General features: G+C 46.1%; 1 protein-coding gene and 1 long non-coding RNA gene across 2 annotated transcripts in view; one reads left to right on the top strand and one right to left on the bottom strand.

Moving 5' to 3' along the window:
- The window catches only part of LHFPL4 (LHFPL tetraspan subfamily member 4), a 29,853-nt gene extending 18,496 nt beyond the window's left edge, over positions 1–11,357 (bottom strand). The window contains exons 1-2 of the mRNA XM_081246279.1: positions 11,241–11,357; positions 9,845–10,327 (exon numbers count right to left, since the gene is read on the bottom strand). Coding sequence (XP_081102405.1) covers positions 9,845–10,250 — 406 coding nt within the window. The 5' untranslated portion in view covers positions 10,251–10,327; positions 11,241–11,357. The remainder of the gene's footprint in view (positions 1–9,844; positions 10,328–11,240) is intronic.
- Positions 11,358–11,361: 4 nt separating this feature from the next.
- Positions 11,362–17,869, top strand: LOC308623681. The gene is made up of 4 exons (XR_014016858.1): positions 11,362–11,911; positions 12,819–12,862; positions 14,079–14,146; positions 16,880–17,869. It is a non-coding gene; the product is annotated as an uncharacterized lncRNA (long non-coding RNA).
- The last annotated feature ends 3,336 nt before the right edge of the window (positions 17,870–21,205 follow it).

The following is a 21,205-nucleotide window of genomic DNA, read 5'->3' as shown; positions in this document are numbered from 1 at the left end:
GAGAGAGATTAAAAGGTACAAACTTCCAGTTGCAAAATAAATGAGTCATGGTTATGAAATGTACAGTGTAGGGAGTACAGTCAATAAATATATGTTTATATGGTAACATACAGTAACTAGACATCATGGTGATCATTTTGAAATATATAGAAATATCAAATCACTATGTTGTATGATAGGAACTAACAGTGTTGTAGGTCAATTATACTTCAAAAAAAAAAAGAAACATAGAAAAAGAGAACAGACTTGTGGTTACCAGAGGTGGGGGTGGGGGGAGAGGCAACTGGATGAAGGCGGTCAAAAGGTACAAACTTCGTTATAAGGTAAATAAGTGCTAGGGCTGTCATGTACAGCATCAAAAATATAATTACCACCGCCGTATGTTATATATGAAAGCTGTTAAGAGAGTAAATCCTGAGAGTTCTCATCACACACAAAAATTTTCTATTTCTTTAATTTTGTATCGATATAAGACGATGGATGTTCACTAAGCCAAATCATGCTGTACACCTGAAACTTATACAGTGCTGCATGTCAACTGTATCTCAATAAAACTGGAAGAAAAACATGGGCAAAGGATCTGAATAGGTGTTTCTCCAAAGAAGGTATATAAATGGCCAAAAAGCGCATGAAAAGATGCTTAACACCACTAATCATTAGGGGGATGGAAATCAAAACCAGGAGTTACCAGTTCACACCCAGTAGGATGGCTGTAATCCAAAAGTCAGATAATAACATAAGTGTGGATGAGGATATGACTAAGCACCTTCACACACTGCTGCTGGGAAAGTAAAATGGTACTGCCCCTTTGGAATACAATCTGGCAGTTCTTCAAAATGTTAGAGTTGCCACCTGAGCCAACAATTAGACTCTCAGGAATATATCCAAGGGAAATGAAAACATGTGTCCACACAAAAACTTGTACACAAGTGTTCATAGCAACATTATTCATAATAGCCAAAAAGTGGAGACAACCCAAGTGGCCATCAGCTGATGACTGGATAAACAAAATGCAGTATATCTATACAATGGAATATTATTCAGCTGTAAAAAGGAATGAAGTATTGACCCATGCTGCAACATGAATGAACCTTGAAAACATTATGCTAAGTGAAAGATGCCAATCACAAAGACCACATATTATATGATTCCATTTATACAAAATGTCCAGAACAGGCTTAACAGTGGCTGCTTAGAGGACAGAGAAGATGGGCATGGTAGGCTTAAGGGGAGAGAGCTAAAGGATAGATATAAGGCGTCTTGAGGTTATGTAAATATCTTAAAATTGATTGTGGTAATGGTTACACAACTCTTTAAATATACTAAAAACCACTGAATTGTACACTTTATATGTGTGAATTGTGTGGCATATGATTTAAATCTCAATAAAGCTATTACCAAAGAAGGGGGGGTGGGCATCATACCTTCTTATTTCTCCCTCTCAGAGCACTCATTCTGAGGTCTCCTCCAGCTGACCCCAGCTAAGGTCTTGGGTGCAACTTCAGGAGACACCTCAAGCCAGAACTACCCATCTAAGCACTCCCAAATTCCTGTGACTCACAGAAACAAATGCTTGTTGCTTTCAGCCACTAAGTTTTGGAGTAATCTGCTATGCAGCAATAGATAGCTAATATACCATTTATTTTTTTAAAATATAGTTTGAATTTGCTTGTATATTTATGGGATTTCTTGGAAAGGATACTCAAGAAATGGTAAAAGTGGTTGCCCCTGGGAGGAGACTTCTGGGAGGATCACTGAGAAATGAGAGCAGGGAGGAGACTTACATCTGATTAAACACCATTTTATCTTTTGAATTTTGTTTCACGTTCATGTATTAACTTTTCCGAAAAGTAAATGAAAGTCTGGAAAATTTTTTAAAGATTAAAAAAAAAAAAGTCAACAACTATCTGCTGCTTATAGATAAAGTCTAAACTCCTGACCGTGGCATAGAAGGCATCCGCAATCCAGCCCCTGTCCACCCTCCCAGTCTCAGCTCTCACCTCCCCTTGTGCTAATTGTTTGTGGTGCCCAAAACACACCAAGCTATTTCCCTCCTCCACACCTTCAATCATACTGTCTCTTCTGCCTGGTTCCCCTTCTCATCCTTTTTAAGACTCAGCTCAAATGCTGTTACTTTTTGGAAGACTTCTCTGGCTGTCCTTAATGTGTCAGAAGTGTGTGCCCCCAAGATACCCTTGCATGATTCAATCATTTCATGTGTCATGCCACAGTGTGATGATGATCCAATTTCTTTCCTGCCTCTCCCATTAGACTATGAGCTTCCTGGGAGCGAGGACTCTTACTCAGGATTCCCTGAGCCTAGCATAGCCTGACACACAGAGGAGGCTGTCAGTAAAGGACTGATGTGAGAAAGAAAGGAAGGGAATAGGGAGAGAAGGAGCAAAGCAAAAAATGAAAGAAGGGAGGGAGGGAAGGAAGGTGGAAGGCAGGAAAGAAGGAAGGAAGGGAGAATTGGGGGAGCAAGAAAATGAGGGAGGGAAGAGTGGGAGGAAAGAAATTCCCCCAATGTGCTCAGCAGTCTCATCACATACAACAAAGACTCACTGGATGAAAAAAATCCCAAACCAAATCTGAAACATAAGCCAAGGAAGTGGGGAGGGATGCGGATGCACATTCTAAGCTGCAGTGACACTGCTGCTCCTACCTCAGAGACCCCTGATGATTTAGGACACACATCTGGGAGGCTGGAAGATGCTCACCTCTGGCGCACCAACCAGCCCCTGCTGCCACCTCCACCATCAGTCTCCCCAGCTCCCACTATATCTCACATGTGCTGTTTGCCACAGTGATTCTAGCACTGGGCAGTGCCTGACACATAGTAGGCTCTTGACCCTGAATAAATGTGATCAGAATCACCTCCCCTCTGTGGATAGAGGAGTCTCGCTTTGTGAGCATGGATTTGTCTCTTCTCTCTGGGACTCAGTTTTTTTATCTGTACAACAAGGGAGTTGAGCCAGCTGATTGGTAAGACGCTTCCCAGCTGACAGTCTATGACTTCTTAAGGCCTTTGATCATCTCAGCAAGTCCAAAGTCTTTCACCTGAATAGCAAGGACCCCTCACAAGCTGCTCTTCACTCAGACCATGTCACAAGAATAACAGTGACCATTTACTGATTGTTCACTGTATACCAGGAACCACACTCAGCATTTCAGCCCCATGGTTTCATTTCTTTCTTTCCCTCACCTCTGAAGTAGGTACAATAATCACCTCCATTTTACAGATAAGGGAACTGAGGCTCAGAGAGGAAACCCACTTATCCAAGGGACACAGCTGGGAAGTGGCAAAGCGGGAATTCTAAGTCCTCCACCACTTCCCCACACTGCCCCCTCGGACCCTCAACCAGGCTTCCAGTCTGAGTCTCTACTCCAGCCCGCAACCTCCCCTTGGCTAACCTCACTCAGCCCACAGGTAAACACTGAGTACATACACCTGACAGTTGTAACTTGTAATCTGTGTATTCACGTCCTGTGTTCCAGTTCAGGGGTAAAAACAGGTTCTAGATCCATTTAGACTCATGTGAAGTTTCAGCTCCTCCTTTCACTAGATGTGTGACCTTTGGACAAGTCATTTTAACAGATGAACAGTAAATGACATAACGAATGTGAAAGTGTCTAGCACCCCGAAAATGGGAAAGACCAGGTAAAGAGTAGCAGAGATATCCTGAGAAGCCTTGAAAAACTGACCCCTGGGACTTCCCTGGCGGCGCAGTGGTTAAGAATCCTCCTGCCAATGCAGGGGACCCGGGTCTGAGCCCTGGTCTGGGAGGATCCCACATGCTGCGGGGCAACTAAGCCTGTGCGCCACAACTGCTGAGCCCGCATGCCACAACTACTGACGCCTACATGCGTAGAGCCCGTGCTCCGCAACAAGAGAAGCCACTGCAATGAGAAGCCCGCACACTGCAACGAAGAGTAGCCCCCGCTCGCCACGACTAGCAGAAGCCCACACACAGCAACAAAGGCCAAACACAGCCAAAAATAAATAAATTAATTTTTTTAAAAAAGAAAAGCTGACCCCTAACTCCACAAAGAGCCACCTGAGTCTCCCAGCCTCTCTACTTAGCATTCGACTCTTCTGGCAAATTCATCCTGTCTCTATTCCCATCCTGAATGTTCCTTTATAAATCCTTGGGCTTTCTAGTTAGACAGACTGAGTTACAATTCTGGCTCCACCACTTACCCCCTGTATGACCTTGGACAAATGACTCTTTCCTTTCAGAGGCTCAGTGTTCTCATCTATGAAATATTCATAGTGGTACCTACCCCATAGGATTGTTGTGAGGATTCAATGACAGTATGCATGTAAATGTTTAGCATATGGTCAAGCATATAGTAAAGGCTCAGAAAATGTTAACTATTTTTTCCTGATTATTAACAGTGGTAGTAGCTTCGAACTGCCTGCTGATTAAATCCAAATTTTTTGACCCAGTACTCAGAGCCTCGCATACTGTAGCCCCATCATTCCTTCCTGGCCTCTTTCACTGCTGCTCCCCTAAGTGGATGCCACACTCAAGCCAGATGTGGCTTTCTCGCCTCTGTGTCTCTCCGTCCATGATCTTCCACTCCATTCAGAATGCTCTCTCACAACTCACACCTGTCCACACCCAGCCCCACTCAAGCTTCACCTCCCAACTAAGACGGTATCCTCCTCAATTGCCCTGGGCTTCCACAGCACCTAAAGCTGAGCACGTATTAGTGCTCAGACTGTCCAGGATGAGGCCTCTGTCTGCACTTGTCTAACCCATCGTAGCCCTCTTCCAGTGGTCACACCTGATTTCCCTTTGTGGGAATTTATGTTTCTCCCCTATCAGTTCATTAGTCCCAGGAATGGGTATGTGGCCGAGACCTTAGACAAAGTCACACTGATTAATTAAGAGGTAGGCACTTGACCAAAGCTAGACAATCAGAATCAGCCCTGGAACTTTTGCTGGAACCATTGAATAAAAGCTCTTTTTTTTTCCCACAGGCATCGCTAAGCTGAAGCAATGTAAATTCAGAGCTGCTGGTAGCCTTACTTATAACCTTCAAGAGAGAAGTGAACTTAAAAGTAAGCCAACACAGAGGATCCAGGAAATGGAGACTGATTGATTTTTTTTTAATATTTATTTATTTGGCTGCACTGGCACTCGAGATGTTCGTTGCTACATGCAAACTCTTAGTTGCAGCATGTGGGATCTAGTTCCCGAGGAGGGATCAAACCCAGGCCCCCTGCATAGGGTGTGCGGAGTCTTAGCCACTGGGAAGTCCCAAGAGATTGACTTTTTTTGGAGTATAATTGCTTTACAATGTTGTGTTAGTTTCTGCTGTATAACAAAGTGAATCAGCTATACGTATACAAATATTCCCATGTCCCCTCCCTCTTGCTTCTCTCTCCCACCCTCCCTATCCCACCCCTCTAGGTGGTCACACAGCACCGAGCTGATCTCCCTGTGCGATGCAGCTGCTTCCCACTAGCTATCTATTTCACATTTGGTAGTTTATACATGTCAATGCTACTGAGAGACTGATTTTTTTTTTTTAATATTTATTTATTTATTTATTTATTTTTGGCTATGTTGGGTCTTCGTTGCTGCCCATGGGCTTCCTCTAGTTGTGGTGAGCGGGGGCCACTCTTTGTTGTGGTGCACGGACTTCCCATTTTGCGGAGCATGGGCTTAGTTGCTCTAGGACATGTGGGATCTTCCTGGACCAGGGCTCGAACCCATGTGCCCTGCATTGGCAGGCGGATTCTTAACCACTGCGCCACCAGGGAAGTCCCGAGACTGATTTTTAATGATGTTATTTGAGCATCTGGATCCATCCGTGTGTGAAGCCAGTACTCTTGACTTTTAATGTATGTGAGCCAAAAACACTACCCTCTTTACCTTATTTTAATTTACTTAAGTCAGCTTGAGTTGGGTTTCTGTCACTTTTCACTGAAAGACTGCTGACCAATATAGTGATTCAGCTAGATGGTAAGCTTCCTGAGAGCAGGGATTGCCCACATGCTGCATGGCATGGCCAAAAAAACAGTTTGAGTAAATGTTCACTTGAACAAGAACCATACAACAGGCATTCTCTTTTTTTTTTTTTTTTCTGTCTGCACTGCATGGCATGTGGGATCTTAGCTCCCCAACCAGGGATCAAACCTGTGCCCCCTGCAGTGGAAGCACAGAGTCTTAACCACTGGACCACCAGGTCTGCTTCTCTGCAGTTTCTCTGAGGATGACTGATTTCTCACTTTCTGAGTGGAATGATCTTGGTGAAAGAGTTATTCTAGGAACCCCACAGCCCTGAAAGAGATACTTTAAATCCACTAATCTGACTGATTAGTCCCTCACTGTACAGATGAGAAAACTGAGATTTAAGCTAAAAAGTGGTGGCTTAACACTAATGGTGAGTCACCGGCAGAATTAACTAAGACAACCCTCCCCCGCCAGCACAATCCCATGACTTGTAGTCTAGTGCTCTGGCCTCTGCCCCTTTTTTAAAAAATAAATTTATTTATTTTTATTTATTTATTTTTGGCTGCGTTGGGTCTTTGTTGCTGCACTTGGGCTTTCTCTAGTTGCGGTGAGTAGGGGCTACTCTTCAATGTGGTGCGCAGGCTTCTTATTGAAGTGGCTTCTCTTATTTTGAAGCATGGGCTCCAGGCATGCAGGCTTCAGTAGTTGTGGCACGTGGGCTCAGTAGTTGTGGCGCACGGGTTTAGTTGCTCCGCAGCATGTGGGATCTTCCCGGACCAGGGCTCAAACCCGTGTCCCCTGAATTGGCAGGCAGATTCTTAACCCCTGCGCCACCAGGGAAGCCCCTGACCTCTTCCCTTTATTAAGCAAAGTAAGTCAGTCACTTACCCAGAGCTCAGAAATCTCTAAGTAAAATACAGTGAACTGCTCAACTCTGATAACTCCCCTCAGGGGTGGGGCGAAACACAAGGGAAAGAGCACTGGACCAGGAGTCATGACTAGTTTACTCTATTACTGGCTGTGTGACTTTGGGTAAGACCTTCATGTCTCTAGGCTCAGTTTCCTCTCTCTATAATGGGGGTGGAGGAAGGCAGGGTTTGAAGAAGCTGATTCCTAAGATCCCTGAAATTCTATATTTACATGGGGGTTGTTGGATAGTTCATCAAATCCCCAAGATTAAACCCACATGGATTACAGAGAATTGGATGGATTACAGAGAACGGGAAGGCCAAGAGGTCAGTAACCCATCTGCAGACTACAAATTAAGGTTCAGGATATGGGAGTTCCAGCTGAGCATATATTCTTTCCAGCTCGCCTTTTAAGAGTAGAATGGAAATCACCTTCTGGGTACTGATAAATATGGAGATACGTCCCACATCCTACAATTCTCCTTTCTCACTTTCTCCAAAATCTTAAAAGACCTCCATCTAAGTCAATTGGAGCAAGCCCACTAGAATGTCCACACTGAATAAATGCTGCCTTCTACAAGGTAGTCCTTTTGGGAGTTTGAACAATTTTTCCAACACGCCAGAAATTCCTCCCAGCATTTGTAACAGTCCTCTTGGGGAAGCAAACCAGCCTCATGATTTTGCCTTCACACCTTGGCTTTCATCTCAAGTGACAATTCTCAATTTGACCACCCATTGTATTTTCTCTTTTTTAAATTTTTTTTTTTTTTTTTTTTTTTTTTTTTTTTTTTTTTGCGGTACGCGGGCCTCTCACCGCTGTGGCCTCTCCCGTTGCGGAGCACAGGCTCCGGACGCACAGGCTCAGCGGCCATGGCTCACGGGCCCAACTGCTCCGCGGCATGTGGGATCCTCCCGGACCGGGGCACGAACCCGTGTCCCCCGCATCGGCAGGCGGACTGTCAACCACTGCGCCACCAGGGAAGCCCTCTCTTTTTTAAATTTTTTAAATTAATTTATTTATTTGGTTGTGCTGAGTCTTAGTTGCAGCAGGCGGGCTCCTTAGTTGTGGCTGGTGTGCTCCTTAGTTGTGGCATGCGAACTCTTAGTTGCAGCACGCATGTGGGATCTAGTTCCCTGACCAGGGATTGAACTTGGGTCCCTTGCATCAGGAGCACAGAGTCTTAATCACTGTGCCACCAGGGAACTCCCATCAATTGTGTTTTCTACACTTGGTCATTTCCAAAAATCATAGTCCTCCTTTAAAAAAATGGAGGTTTGGGACTTCCCTGGTGGCGCAGTGGTTAAGAATCTGCCTGCCAATGCGGGGGACACGGGTTCGATGCCTGGTCCAGGAAGATCCCACATGCCATGGAGCAACTAAGCCTGTGCGCCACAACTACTGAGCCTGCACTCTAGAGCCCGCCAGCCACAACTACTGAGCCCGTGTGCCACAACTACTGAAGCCCACGCACCTGGAGCCCGTGCTCCACAACAAGAGAAACCACCGCAATGAGGAGCCCGTGCACCGCAATGAAGAGTAACCCCCGCGCACCGCAACTAGAGAAAGCTCGTGCGCAGCAACGAAGACCCAATGTAGCCAAAAATAAATAAATTACTTAATTTAAAAAAAATAGAGGTTTCCCCTCAAGGACGATACACCCCACAATCCAAAGACAATTTCCTACAATGTTTTGAGGAGTGGAACCATCAGCAAGTGACAGAACAGCTTCTTCAGGAGGTCTCTTTTGAACGGGCTGACACTTGTTGAATATCCTGAGGTGCTTATTTTTAAAAACCATCTCTGCTGCATGATCATCACATTTTCCCTTCTCTTTCTCAACTCTGGAAGGCTCTAAACATCTTCCTTCACCAGCCTTCATCGGCCCTCCTCCTCCATCCCTGCCACCCCCTGGCCCAACTGTCCTCAGCCCAGCTCTCCTCCCTGCCTGCAATTAGGCAAATGCCCAAGTTGCTGAATCTTCAAAATCTGTCTTCGATTGAAAGGTAGGCAGTGATGGGGGGACTCTCATGGATCCTGGAAAACTGTCTCAGCAGTTCTTACTCCCAAAAGGCCCTTCTCTGGTTTTTAGGGCAAGGTGTCTGTCTTAGCCAAACATTTCAGAGGGTCCCAGAGACTCATTCCCACTAGGCATATGGCACCAGAACCCTTCCTGCCTTGGTGGGGGAGGGAGGCTGGAGACCTGCTCTCCAGAGGCCCATGTTGTCAACCACCTACACTTCAAACATTGGACAGACACTATAGACAGCCTTCTCTTACCACCACCCTCCATCTATTCCCAACTTTATAGTTTATAAATTACTCTTTCATGAGTTCTTGGACTCTTCTCCACTGTTTTACAGATGAGGAAACTGAGCCTCAGAGAAGCAAAGTGAAACATCGAAAATGATAACGTTAGCAAGTTAAAGGTCACTGTCAGATCTCTCGATTCCCCATCTCTTTTGTTTGTTTGTTTTTAATTTTTTAGGTCGCCCCGTGTGGCATGAGGGATCTTAGTTCCCCTACCAGGGATCAAACCCGTGCCCCCTGCATTGGGAGCACAGAATCTTAACCACTGGACCACCAGGGAAGTCCCTCATGCTTTTTTCAATGCAACAGAAATTGCTCACACCTAGAGTAAGTCCTCATTCAGATAGTTATTTCCCTTAAGAACCAAGGGTCTCTTTCTCAGAGACCCTCAGAAACTCAGACATAATGCTCACCCATCAATAAACGCAATCTGCCCACATCCAAGCACACAGACCTACAGACCCAGTTCTAAGGCTATGCCCTCTGCCCCAAGGTGTCTCTCTCATAGAATCCCCTCCCCAGTGGCTACTTAGAGTCAGCGAAGGAGGTGTGTCTTTAGACAGAGGAGCAGAATCTGTCTCTGACTCCTCCAAGAAGGGGTCCTGGAAGAAGCCCCTTCCTCAGCGTCTGTTCTAGGAGTCCCACCCCCGCCCCTCCCCTACCTGCCAAGAGCTGCATCCAGGCGCAGATCTTGTAGACCGTGGCCGTGTTGCAGAAGAAGAAAAGAGCAAAGCAGGTGATGCAGCCGAGGATCAGCACCATGGAGAGCAGCACGAAGAAGGCGGCCGCCTTGAAGGCGCCGGACGGGATAGTGCTGAAGTCGGTGAACGAGCCGCGGCAGGTGAGCTCGCGGCCCGCCAGCCCGCTGCCCACACAGTAGTGGAAGAGGCCGAAGTAACCAGGCTTGGGGGTGCTCACGCTGTCGCCCACCCAGTAGGGCTGGATGAAGACCACCACGTTGATGATGGCGAAGCAGATGGTGAAGATGGCCCATAGCACACCGATGGCCCGCGAGTTCCGCATGTAGTGCTCGTGGTAGAGCTTGGAGGCCTCCTGCGAGGGCAGCATGGTGCCCGGGGGCGGGGCCGGCGGCGGCTTGCGGGGGCCGCCGGCCCGGGACCGACAGCCGGGCTGCCGGGCGGGAGCTGGGGACGCACGCGAGAAGCGACCCTGAGCCAAGGAACCCGCGAGGGCGGGGCCTGAGGCGGAGCTGAGGGGACCCGGGGGCTGGTATGGAGGAGCTAGGAGCGGGTCATGAGAGTATCGGGAAGGTGTCAGGGTAGGGGGAGACTGGCAAAGATCTCCAATTCGGGGACATGGGAAGAGGCCATGTGAAAGTTGGGGGGCTGGGATGAGGGAGCTGGAATGAGCACAGGAGAGCTGGAGGCGGAGCGCTAGAAAGTGGTTACGGTGGCGTTGGGGAGGGGGCTTGGGGGCTGGTACCGGCGAAGTAAGAGGGGACCGTGGGGAGATGGAATGGAGGCTGGAGACCGGCAGCGGAGAATTAGCAGCGGGGTTTTACAGGGAGCTCGGAAGGGAATCTGGGGGCTGGTGTTCGGGGTAAAAGGAGGTCTGGTATTGGGTGTCTAGAAAGGGGCTGTGGAGAGGGGGGTGGGCGCTTCTACGAGGGGCTAAGAAGGGGATGTAAGGGGCTAGTGCCAGGGGACTGGGAAGGTGCTATGGGGGCTGGGACAGGGAGGGCGAAGTGCAGGAACCAGGATGAGGCTAGAGGGACATCGGGGGCCGGAGCCGCAGGGTCTGAACAGGGGGCGGGGGGGTTGGGAGGGTCCATCAGAAGACAGGGCTGGGGGGAGCCTAGGTTTGGCGGGCCAGGGCTACAGGGAGAGAGGTTTTCCAGGCCAAGGGGACGAGGGACAGGCGCCGGCAGGCAGCCCGAGCCGCGAGGGGCGGGCAGTGGGCAGGGGCTGTCCCCGGGGCGCGGGGGAGCGGCCGGGCCCGGGTAGGGCCAGGGGTGGGGGGTGGGGGGCGGCTGCCGCGCGCCCAGGCCGGACGTGCGCGGAGGCTGCGGCCGCGGGAAAGGGGTGCGGGGAGACCAACCTGGGCCCGGTCCGGAGCAGTGGGTCCGGGACTGGCACGGCCTAGGCGCCGCGGCTCGGCGCTCCGAGCGGCGGCTTCCCGGGCCCAGGCGGCGGCCTCGGCACGGCCTCCATCTTGCTCGGGCTCTCCCCGGGGCGCGTTCCCGCGCGGAGGCGCGAGCTCTCGGGCACCGGCGCGGCCCGACGGAGGCGCGTTCCTGCCGCCGGCGTGCGGGGCGGAGCGGAACAGGAAAGGGAGCTCGGTGTCTGCCATTCCCGGAGAGGGGTCGGCACGGTCCCTGGGGTCCCCCAGCCGGAGCAGTAAGCCCCCGCCACAGTAAGGCCTTCTAATTTGGGGGACCCCCTCCTTCCGGCCGGAGCTGTGCGATTGTGGGTCCACGTAAAGCCCATGGGAACGGGGGAGGGGCAGAACAGGGTGTTAGTTCACAGCGTTTGAACTGATTCCTTGCTCCCAAATTACCTCAGGTACAGCCTACCACAGTGCCTGTCGAGTGGCACCGTTACGCTTCCAGTCCTTTGGGTCTTGGAGGCGTTGAAGGTTCCCAGAGTCTCCTAGGAAATTGCCAGCACCTCTGGGAGAGGGAATCTCCTAAACTGTTAGCGGCCCACGCCCGCGGTGGGGATTCGTTGGCCGCCAGTGTGTGGAGCTGGGCCTGGAGAGTGGGACACGGGGTGAGTATGGGGAACAGGAGAAAAGGAGGCTGGGAACGTGTTGGTTTCTCTCCCTACACTCGCCCAGTGCCTGGCATGAAGCGGACACATCAGGAGGGTGTGTTAAAGAACAGAGCATACCAGTCCAGGCAGTTTGCGGTTAGGCCCGAGAATACGAGGGGACACTCCAAGGGAGCCAGTGCAGGTCATTTCTTCCCTGCAGTGAAATACCTTTTGGCTTAGGATCTGCCAAGATGATCTGGGTTGTCATCCAGAAAACTCTGACTACTACTTAACTGTCTCCGTGACCTTGCACTTGCTCTCTGAACCTCTGTTTCCCCATCTGTAAAGTGGGCAGATTAAGCCCCACTTCACAGGTGTTGAGAGGTGGTGAAAATAATCTCTTAGTAGGTTCCAAATACTGGACCATACACAGGGATCAGTCTGGTGAAATTTAGCTCTATCTGAAAAAAAAACCCACATAATTATCATCATGTGAGTTTGCCACCTGTCTTTTTTCCCGGGGTAGAGAGACTGTTTTCTTGTTTTGTTTTGTTTTGTTTCTGAGATGATGTACTTCCTGTCTTCCTGATATAAAAAATTCCATTTTTTAAAGAAATAGTGATGATAGTTAATGACAGTTTGTTCCCCCCCCCACCGCCAGTGGCTTTATTTGGCAAAATAAAAAACAGGCAGTGTTATTTCCTTCCCAAATTAAAAAAAAATGCAGTCCCCCACAATTTGGGGACCACAGACCCATGTGAAGTCATCTCACCTGAGACAGTATGTTCAATCAATTTGGTTTCCCCTTCCACTGGTTCCTTGAAGAGGCATCCAGGCTGTCTCCTGAGAACCCTAAGATCCCAGAAGCATGAGCTGGAAGGGGCTGTGAAGAGAGTCTCATTCTACACCTTCTCCCACTTGACAGGTGGAGAACAGAGGCCAAAGAGGGGGATTGACTTGTACAAAGAGGTGAGTCCATCTTGCCAATTCAAGTGATCAACCTGATTCATTAATTTTTTTCATCCACCCAATAAATATGTGATAGGCTCCTGCAGTGTGCCAGCACAGCACTATGCTAGGCCCTGGGAGAAGATGGTGGGTAAAACAGACGTGGTCCCTGCCCTCCTGGAGCTCACAGCTTCATAGGGAGACAGAAGGTGCTGGGAAGACAGGGGAGGGAAGTCATCCTCAAAGGGCATCTCAAAGTCTCCTTCTGTGGATGCTCCTGATGTGGGTACTGTTCTGAATATGTTACCGGAGCCAGAAGTTCCATCTTTTCTCCTTATTCTGCCATGAATTATTGTCTTTTTTCCTATCCTGCTGAGCCAAGCTAGGCACTCCAGGAAAAAAATCACAGAAGTCCACTTACTACTCTCTCTTCAGGGAAGAACTGAGAGTTCTTGCTAAGATGGGCCCCCAGCTCCTCACTGGTTGCTCTGTTCTAGCTCTGCAGAGCAATGACACCCTGGAGAGAGCTGCCTGCCACCCACACCGCTTCTGACATCAGTACTTTGTCTTTAAAGAAACTCCTTTCCCCCTCACTCAGGCCCTGGATTTGGTGAGACTCACCTTACTCCTCTCCAGAGCGGGGCAAATGATCAGTCCTGGACAATGAACATATTCCATTATTCTAGACACAATGATTGGCTCTGGGTGGGCCCATAAGCCAATCCAAATAGTTAAGAATGATATCCAGGTCATTTGTTGCAGTTTACGAGAAAGAGATTGTTCCCCTTTTACTGAGTTTGTTGAGCTGGGGCTTCAGCTTCAACCGCAGGGGGGCATCTTTGACACCCCAAGCAGAGAGATTGTCTAAGAATAAAGTGAACACAAAGAAGCTGAGAAATGGAGAGAGACAGTCCTGGTGACATAATTTGAGCACCTGGATCCATCCATGCCTGAAGACCTGCTTCTGGATTGTTCTGTTAGGTAAACTAATGAATTCAGTTTTTGCTGAAGCCAGTTTGCGTTGGGTTTTTGTCACTTCCAGTCAAAATAGTCCCAAATAATTTACCTACATCTCCCCCAACCCGGGCTGGTGTACTGGATTATTTATATTGTAGAAAAGTGCCTGAAAGGGTGAGGTGCATCTCTGCCACTGTATGACCTAGGACGATGATGCTACTCCTCACAGCCTCATTTTCTTCATTTATAAAATAGAGAAAAACATCCTTCCTTCCTACAGATGTTATGAGGATCAAGAGAGAGAATGCATGGAAAAGAGCTTTGTAAACTGAAAATGGCTTTATAAACGTAAGTGATTGTCATTAAATTTTAATAAGTGGCTTGCCCAAGGAGTAGAAATTACAGTGGTATTGGAAAGGCACTCGCAGAGCTATAAGTAGCTGGGACAGGACGTCTCGTTTTCAAGACTAACCTTGGAGCAGTTACAGAAAGGAGGTCTGAGAACTCTCCACAGGAAGAACAGAACAGAACAGAACAGTTGTGAGCTCAAGTTGGGGACTATAGACCATAAGGCAAAGATGATCCTGGACCTGGTTGAGAGAAGCCCCCAGGGCACTTCCAGCCAATATCCTAGCAGAGAAAGGTTTGTGACTTGTCAGATACCCTTATGCCTAAAGTAAGTGTTCAGTTACACTGAACGGTTATTAAGCTCTTACAGCATTCTAGGTCCCCTGATCTTTGCTTTAGATATATTATCTCATTTAATCTCCACAATAACCCTAAGAGGTAGTGTTATGGGCTGAATTGTATCCCTCTCCCCCACCCCCAAATTCATATGTTCAAGTCCTAACTCCCAATACCTCAAAATGTGACTATTTGGAGATAGGGCCTTTAAAGACGTGATTAAGGTAAAGTGAGGTGATATGGGTGGGCCCTAATCCAGTATCACTGGTGTCCTTTTAAGAGGAGATTAGGACAGAGACTAGATGATGACCATGGGGAACATAGCAAGAAAGGAGCCACCTTCTGAGCGGCCTCAGAAGAAATCAAACTTGCTAACACCTTGATCTTGGACTTTTAGCCTCCAGAACTGTGAGAAAATAAATATCTGTTGTTTAAGCCACACAGCTTGTAGTATTTTATAATGGTAGCCCTAGCAAATTAATACAGATGTGTACTGTTTTATACATGAGGACAATGAGGTATGCCCATTTTACGAACGAGGACACAGGAGTTAATTTACTTCCCCAGGGACTTGCCTGGCAGTCCAATGGTTAAGATTCTGCACTTTCACTGCAGGGGGCACAGATTTGATCCCTGGTTGGGGAAGTAAGATCCTGCATGCCGCGAGGCGTGGCCAAAAAGAAAAAAAATTACTTCCCCAAAATCACACCTCTAGCAAGTGAAACAGCTGGTATTTATCCCTAGGTAGAGCCCACATTTCTTAACTACCATGCCGTATAGATTATTCTGTAGAGTGGATTCAATTCTTCTCAACCACCCGGGTTTCCTTTTTATTTCCGTATCATGTGGTTACTGGCATCAGACCATCTGGGTTCAAGTTTCAGCTCTTCATTCCTTGGATTATAAGCTGTAAGGATGCTACATGTTCACCATCCCATGGCAAAGACCAAGAGAATAGGCCAACATATCCTCAGAGAGATGAAGAGTTTCTTTTTTTTTTTTTTAATGGCTGCGTTGGGTCTACGTTGCTGTGTGCGGGCTTTCTCTAGTTGTGGCTAGCGGGGACTATTCTTCGTTGTGGTGCGCCGGCTTCTCATCGCAGTGGCTTCTCTTGTTGCTGAGTATGGGCTGTAAGTGTGCAGGCTTCAGTAGTTGTGTCACTAGGGCTCAGCAGTTGTGGCTCGTGGGCTCTAGAGCGCAGGCACAGTAGTTGTGGCACACGGGCTTATTTGCTCCATGGCATGTGGGATCTGCCTGGACTAGGGCTTGAACCTGTGTCCCCTGCATTGGCAGACGGATTCTTAACCACTGCACCATCAGGGAATTCCGAAGAGGTTCTTAATACTTTTAAGAGCCTGTGGCAAAAGTTATGCCTGTCTTTCTATGGTTTTCTTAAATCCCCCTCTTTTCTTTACAATGGTTTGAATTAGTTTTCTGTCTCCTGTCCCTGAAAGAGTCCTAAGGAAGGCCATTTCTTCCTCTTTCCTCCCTCAAACTCACACATTAAATCTTGCTCTTGGACTTGATAATCAAGTCATTCATTCCTTCAACCACTCAGCTAGTAAGTGTCAGTGACATCTACTTGACAGGTCCTTTGCTAGGCAGTGGGGACACAAAGATGAGGAAGACCCGGTCCCTGCCCTGGAGGAACTCACTGTCTAGTGCAGGAACAAGGAAACAGATGGAGTAGAATTAGAATGACAGAGGTTCACTCAGAGATTTTCAGAGCCATGTGAATGGGCTCGCTGGAGCTGTGATATTGAATGAGTCTTTCAACTTTTGGAATCTCAGTTGTTTCATCTATAAAGAGGACATCATTAAAAAGTATGCATTCTTTCATGGGTGATGAAATAATGGGCTCTATGCTTGAAACAAACTTTACCTGTGAAGAATTGTTCATTCAATAACAAGATGCCTTCATAGCTGTACCATGTCTCTCACCTGGGAAGTATCTGTTTTATTCAGAACTCTTGGGTTGCAAATGACAGAGACCCAATAAAAACTGGCATAAGCAGGAATAGGTTCCAGTAGGATCCAGCAGCTCATGTGGTAGGGTTGGGAGTCAACATCTACCCATGGACCCTGCTTTCCCATCCGTGGTTGGCTCCATGCCCAGGCAAGATCTTCCCAAGCCATGGCAAGATGGGTTTGCTAGCTTTGTGGTCAGAGAATGTGGTCTGTGTGATACTCATACTTTGGAGTCTGTGGAATATCCCTTTGAGGCCTAGTACATGGTTCATTTTCATAAATGTGCTTTTAAAGAATATGCTCTCCCTGTTAATGGAAGGAAGTTCTTTCTATGTCTGTTAGCTCAAGTCTGTTAATTGCATTGTTCACATTTTGTAGATCATTACTCTTTTCTTTTTTTTCTGTCTGCTTGATCCATGCATTTCTGAGAAGTGTGTGAAAATCTCCCATCATTGGACTTCCCTGGTGGCGCAGTGATTAAGACTCTGCCTGCCAACGCAGGGGACACGGGTTCGAGCCCTGGTCCAGGAAGATCCCACATGCCGCGGAGCAACTCAGCCCGTGTGCCACAACTACTGAGCCTGCACTCTAGAGCCTGCGAGCCACAACTACTGAAGCCTGCATGCCTAGAGCCTGTGCTCCACAACAAGAGAAGCCACTGCAATGAGAAGCCCGCGCACCACAACAAAGAGTAGCCCCCGCTCACTGCAACTAGAGAAAGCCTGCGCACAGCAACAGAGACCCAGTGCAGCCAATAAATAAATAAATAAATTTATATATTAAAAAAAAAAAGAAAGTTTAAATAAAAAAAAATCTCCCATTATGATTGACTATGAAAGAAGATGAGAGAATTTTATGGAATGATGGTAATGTTCTGTATCTTGCCTGGAGTTTAGGTTACACAGATATATGCAGTTGTCAAAACACAGCAAATATACACTTAAGATTTGTGTATTTCATTGTATATAAAATTCATTGCAAAAGAAAAAATTGCAATCGGATATTCAACCTTATTTAATGAAGTCTTTAAGGGAAAAGGAACTGAATTTACTTTGAAATGCATACAAAATAAGATGGCTTAATAAATGAATAGAAAGATGGAGAGATTGATAGACCTGTGAAAAAGCAAATACAGAGTAAAACTGTTATTGGTAGAATTAGACAGTAAGTATTTGGATGTATGCTCTAAGATTCTCCCATCTTGTGGTACATTGGAAATTTTTCATTAAAAAATGTTGGGGAGTTGGGGCTTCCCTGGTGGCGCAGTGGTTGAGAGTCCGCCTGCTGATGCAGGGGACACGGGTTCGTGCCCCAGTCCAGGAAGATCCCACATGCCGCAGAGTGGCTGGGCCCGTGAGCCATGGCCACTGAGCCTACGCGTCCGGAGTCTGTGCTCCGCAACGGGAGAGGCCACAACAGTGAGAGGTCCACGTACCGCAAAAAAAAAAAAAAAAAAAAATGTTGGGGAGGAAAATCTCCCATTATGATTGCTGATTTACCAGTTTCTCCTTGTGAGTCTATTGATTTTTTGCTACATATACTGAGACGAAGTTATTATTATAGATGCATACTAGCATTCTTTTGACTAGTATTTTCCTGAAATATAGTCTTTTATCTTTAGTCTTTCTGTCATTATGTTTTTGGGGTGTCTTTTGTAAAAATCAAAAAGCTTCATAAAAAGAAATCCAATATTAAAGTCTGTCTTATAATAGGTAAACATTGATCTGTTTACATTTATTGTGATTATTGATCAATGTGAACTTATTTCTACCATCTAATTTTGTGTTTTACATTTACTATGCTTTCTCTATGCATCTTTTTTCTCCTTCCAAGCCTTCTATTTTAATGGTTTAGTTTTCTTTATTCTTGGTTTTGCTTCTCTTAGTTTGGAAGATCTGTAATTCATACTTTGTGAGACATTTCCCATGAGAATCCTCTTTGTTTTCAATACCAGAACATCACACAAGTTTCTTATCTCTCAACGCAATATTTTCTGGCCAATACTTAGATAAGAAAATTTTATATTTACATCCCTAAAACTCAGCACAATGTTTTAAACAGAAATCAGTGTAGGAAACAGCTCAAGCGATATTCCAGCCACTATTGGTAGAATATCAGAATGAAGTGTTCTTTGTAAATTGTGCCTCCACATCAACAAAATGGGTGTGCATCTGAGATGTTGGTGCTAAGGGAAGTATCATGGTATCGGGCTGTTATACACAAGGCTCTCGTTTGCTAACAGCAGCATCATTTGTTTGGTGGTTAAGAAGCAGTGGTTTCTGGTTTTGTTTTTTGTGTGTAGTAAAATATACATAACAAAACTTACTCTTTTAACCATTTTTAAGTGTACATTCAGTGGCATCAAGTACAATCACAATGTGCAACCATCACCACTTCCATTTCCAGAAATTTTTCATCATCTCAAATAAACTCTGTACCTATTAAACAATAACTCCCTATTTCTTCTGTGTCCCCCAGCCCCTGGTAACCTCTGTTCTACTTTCTGTCTATGAATTGGCCTATTCTAGGTACCTTATCCAAGTAGAATCATACAATATTTGTCCTTTTGTGTCTGGCTTATTTTCCTTAGCATAATGTTTCCCAGGTTCATCCATGTTGTAGCATGTATCAAAATTGTATTCTTTTTTAAAGTTACTATTTCATTTTATGTATATAATATATTTTGTCTATCCATTTATCTGTTGATGGACATTTGTGTTGTTTCTACCTTTTGACTATTGGCAGTAACACTGCTATGAATGTTGGTGTACAAATAACCATTTGAGTCCCTGCTTTCAATTCTTTTGGCTATAAACCTAGAACTGAAATTGCTAGATCATATGGTAATCCTATGTTTAACTTCTTGAGAAACCACCAAACTGTTTTCCACAGCAGCTGCACGATTTTACATTCCCACCAGCAGTGCCAAGCGTTCTAATTTCTCCACATCCTTGCCAACACTTGTTACTTTCTGTTTTGTTTTAATTGTCATCTTACTTGCTATGAAGTAGTATTTCATTGTGGTTTTAATTTGCATTTCCCTAATGATTAGGGATGTTAAACATCTTTTCATGGACTTGTTGATGTTCATACATCTTCTTTGGAAAATGTCTATTCACAGCCTTTCTTCATTTTTGGATTGGGTTGCTTGTTTGTTGTTGAGTTGTAGGAGTTCTTTATATTCTCAGAATATTAATCTCTTATCAGATATATGATTTGTAAATATTTTCTCCCATTCAGTGGGTTGTCTTTTCACTCTCTTGTTAATGTCCTTTGATGCACAAATATTGCAAATTTTGATGAAGTCAGATTTGTCAATTTTTTCTTTTGTTGCCTGTGCTTTTGTGTCATATCCAAGAAATTATTGCCAAATACAATGGCGTAAAGCTTTTCCCCTGTGTTTTTTTCTAACAGTTTTATAGTTTTAGCTCTTATGTTTAGGTCTTTAATCTATTTGAGTTAATTTTTGTACATGGTGTAAGGTAAGGGTCCAACTTCAATCTTTTGCATGTGGCTATCCAGTTGCCCCAGTACCATTTATTGAAAAGACTGTCTTTTCCCCCAATGAATGGTTTTGGCATCCTTGTTGAAAATCAACTGACCATATATGTGCGGCTTTATTTCTAGGCTTTCTAGTCTATAGTCTGTTCTGTTGGTCGGTATGTCTATCTTTATGTTGGTACTACACTGTTTGAAGGAAGCAGTGGTTTTAATCATATTAAATCTTTTGTTTTTTTCACTTTTTTCTTCCATTTTAATGAACACTTTACAAAGTACAAAATATACTTTCTTTTTGGGGGGGAACATTAGGTACTTTTTTTTTCTCTGTCATACAGTACATGAATCTCAAGGGTTTTGTGTTTCTTCAAGAAAGAAAGAGGGGCTTCCTTGGTGGCGCAGCGGGTGAGAGTCCGCCTGCCGATGCAGGGGACGTGGGTTCTTGCCCTGGTCTGGGAAGATCCCACGTGCCGCGGAGCGGCTGGGCCCGTGAGCCATGGCCTCTGAGCCTGTGCATCCGGAGCCTGTGCTCCGCAACGGGAGAGGCCACAACAGTGAGAGGCCCGTGTACCCCAACCCCCCCCAAAAAAAAAGAAAGAAAGAAAGAAAGAAAGAAAGTGTGAGGGCCTGTGGTACAGGGCTGCCTAGTTCTCCCCTCACCCAGACATTGGGACAGGTGTAAGTGCCACTGCTACTGCTGGTTAATCATATTAAATCTTAATACAATAGACTGTTGTTGCTTGTGTACAGGCGTTTCACTGTATTTTATTTATGTTTTAGGAAACTGGGGTTTGGTGTTGACACATCATGCATTATAATTTTTCCCACTTAAAATAATGGGAAGTACACTTCCTTCTGGTCTGTGTTTTCACACAGAACATCTGATTTCTAACACAGATTACTGATGTTAAGCAAGAGATGCCTGTATTTTATTTCTACCCTTTATTGGTTACCCCTACTTTTTTTTTTTTTTTTTTTTTTTTTTGGTTTTACGCGGGCCTCTCACTGCTGTGGCCTCTCCCGTTGCGGAGCACAGGCTCCGGACACACAGGCTCAGCAGCCATGGCCCACGGGCCCAACCGCTCCGCGGCATGTGGGATCTTCCCGGACCGGGACACGAACCCGTGTCCCCTGCATCGGCAGGCGGACTCTCAACCACTGCACCACCAGGGAAGCCCTACCCCTACATTTTAAAACAGAGATACCTAACATAATATTTAAAGTAAATTAAGATTTCTATACTCCTCCTATGCAAAA

This window comes from Mesoplodon bidens (genome assembly GCF_964165515.1).
Source record: "Mesoplodon bidens genome assembly, chromosome: 10".
Classification (NCBI taxonomy): Eukaryota; Metazoa; Chordata; class Mammalia; order Artiodactyla; family Ziphiidae; genus Mesoplodon; species Mesoplodon bidens.
The sequence above is the reverse complement of the archived record's forward strand: the minus strand, read 5'-3'. Positions and strand labels throughout refer to the sequence as shown.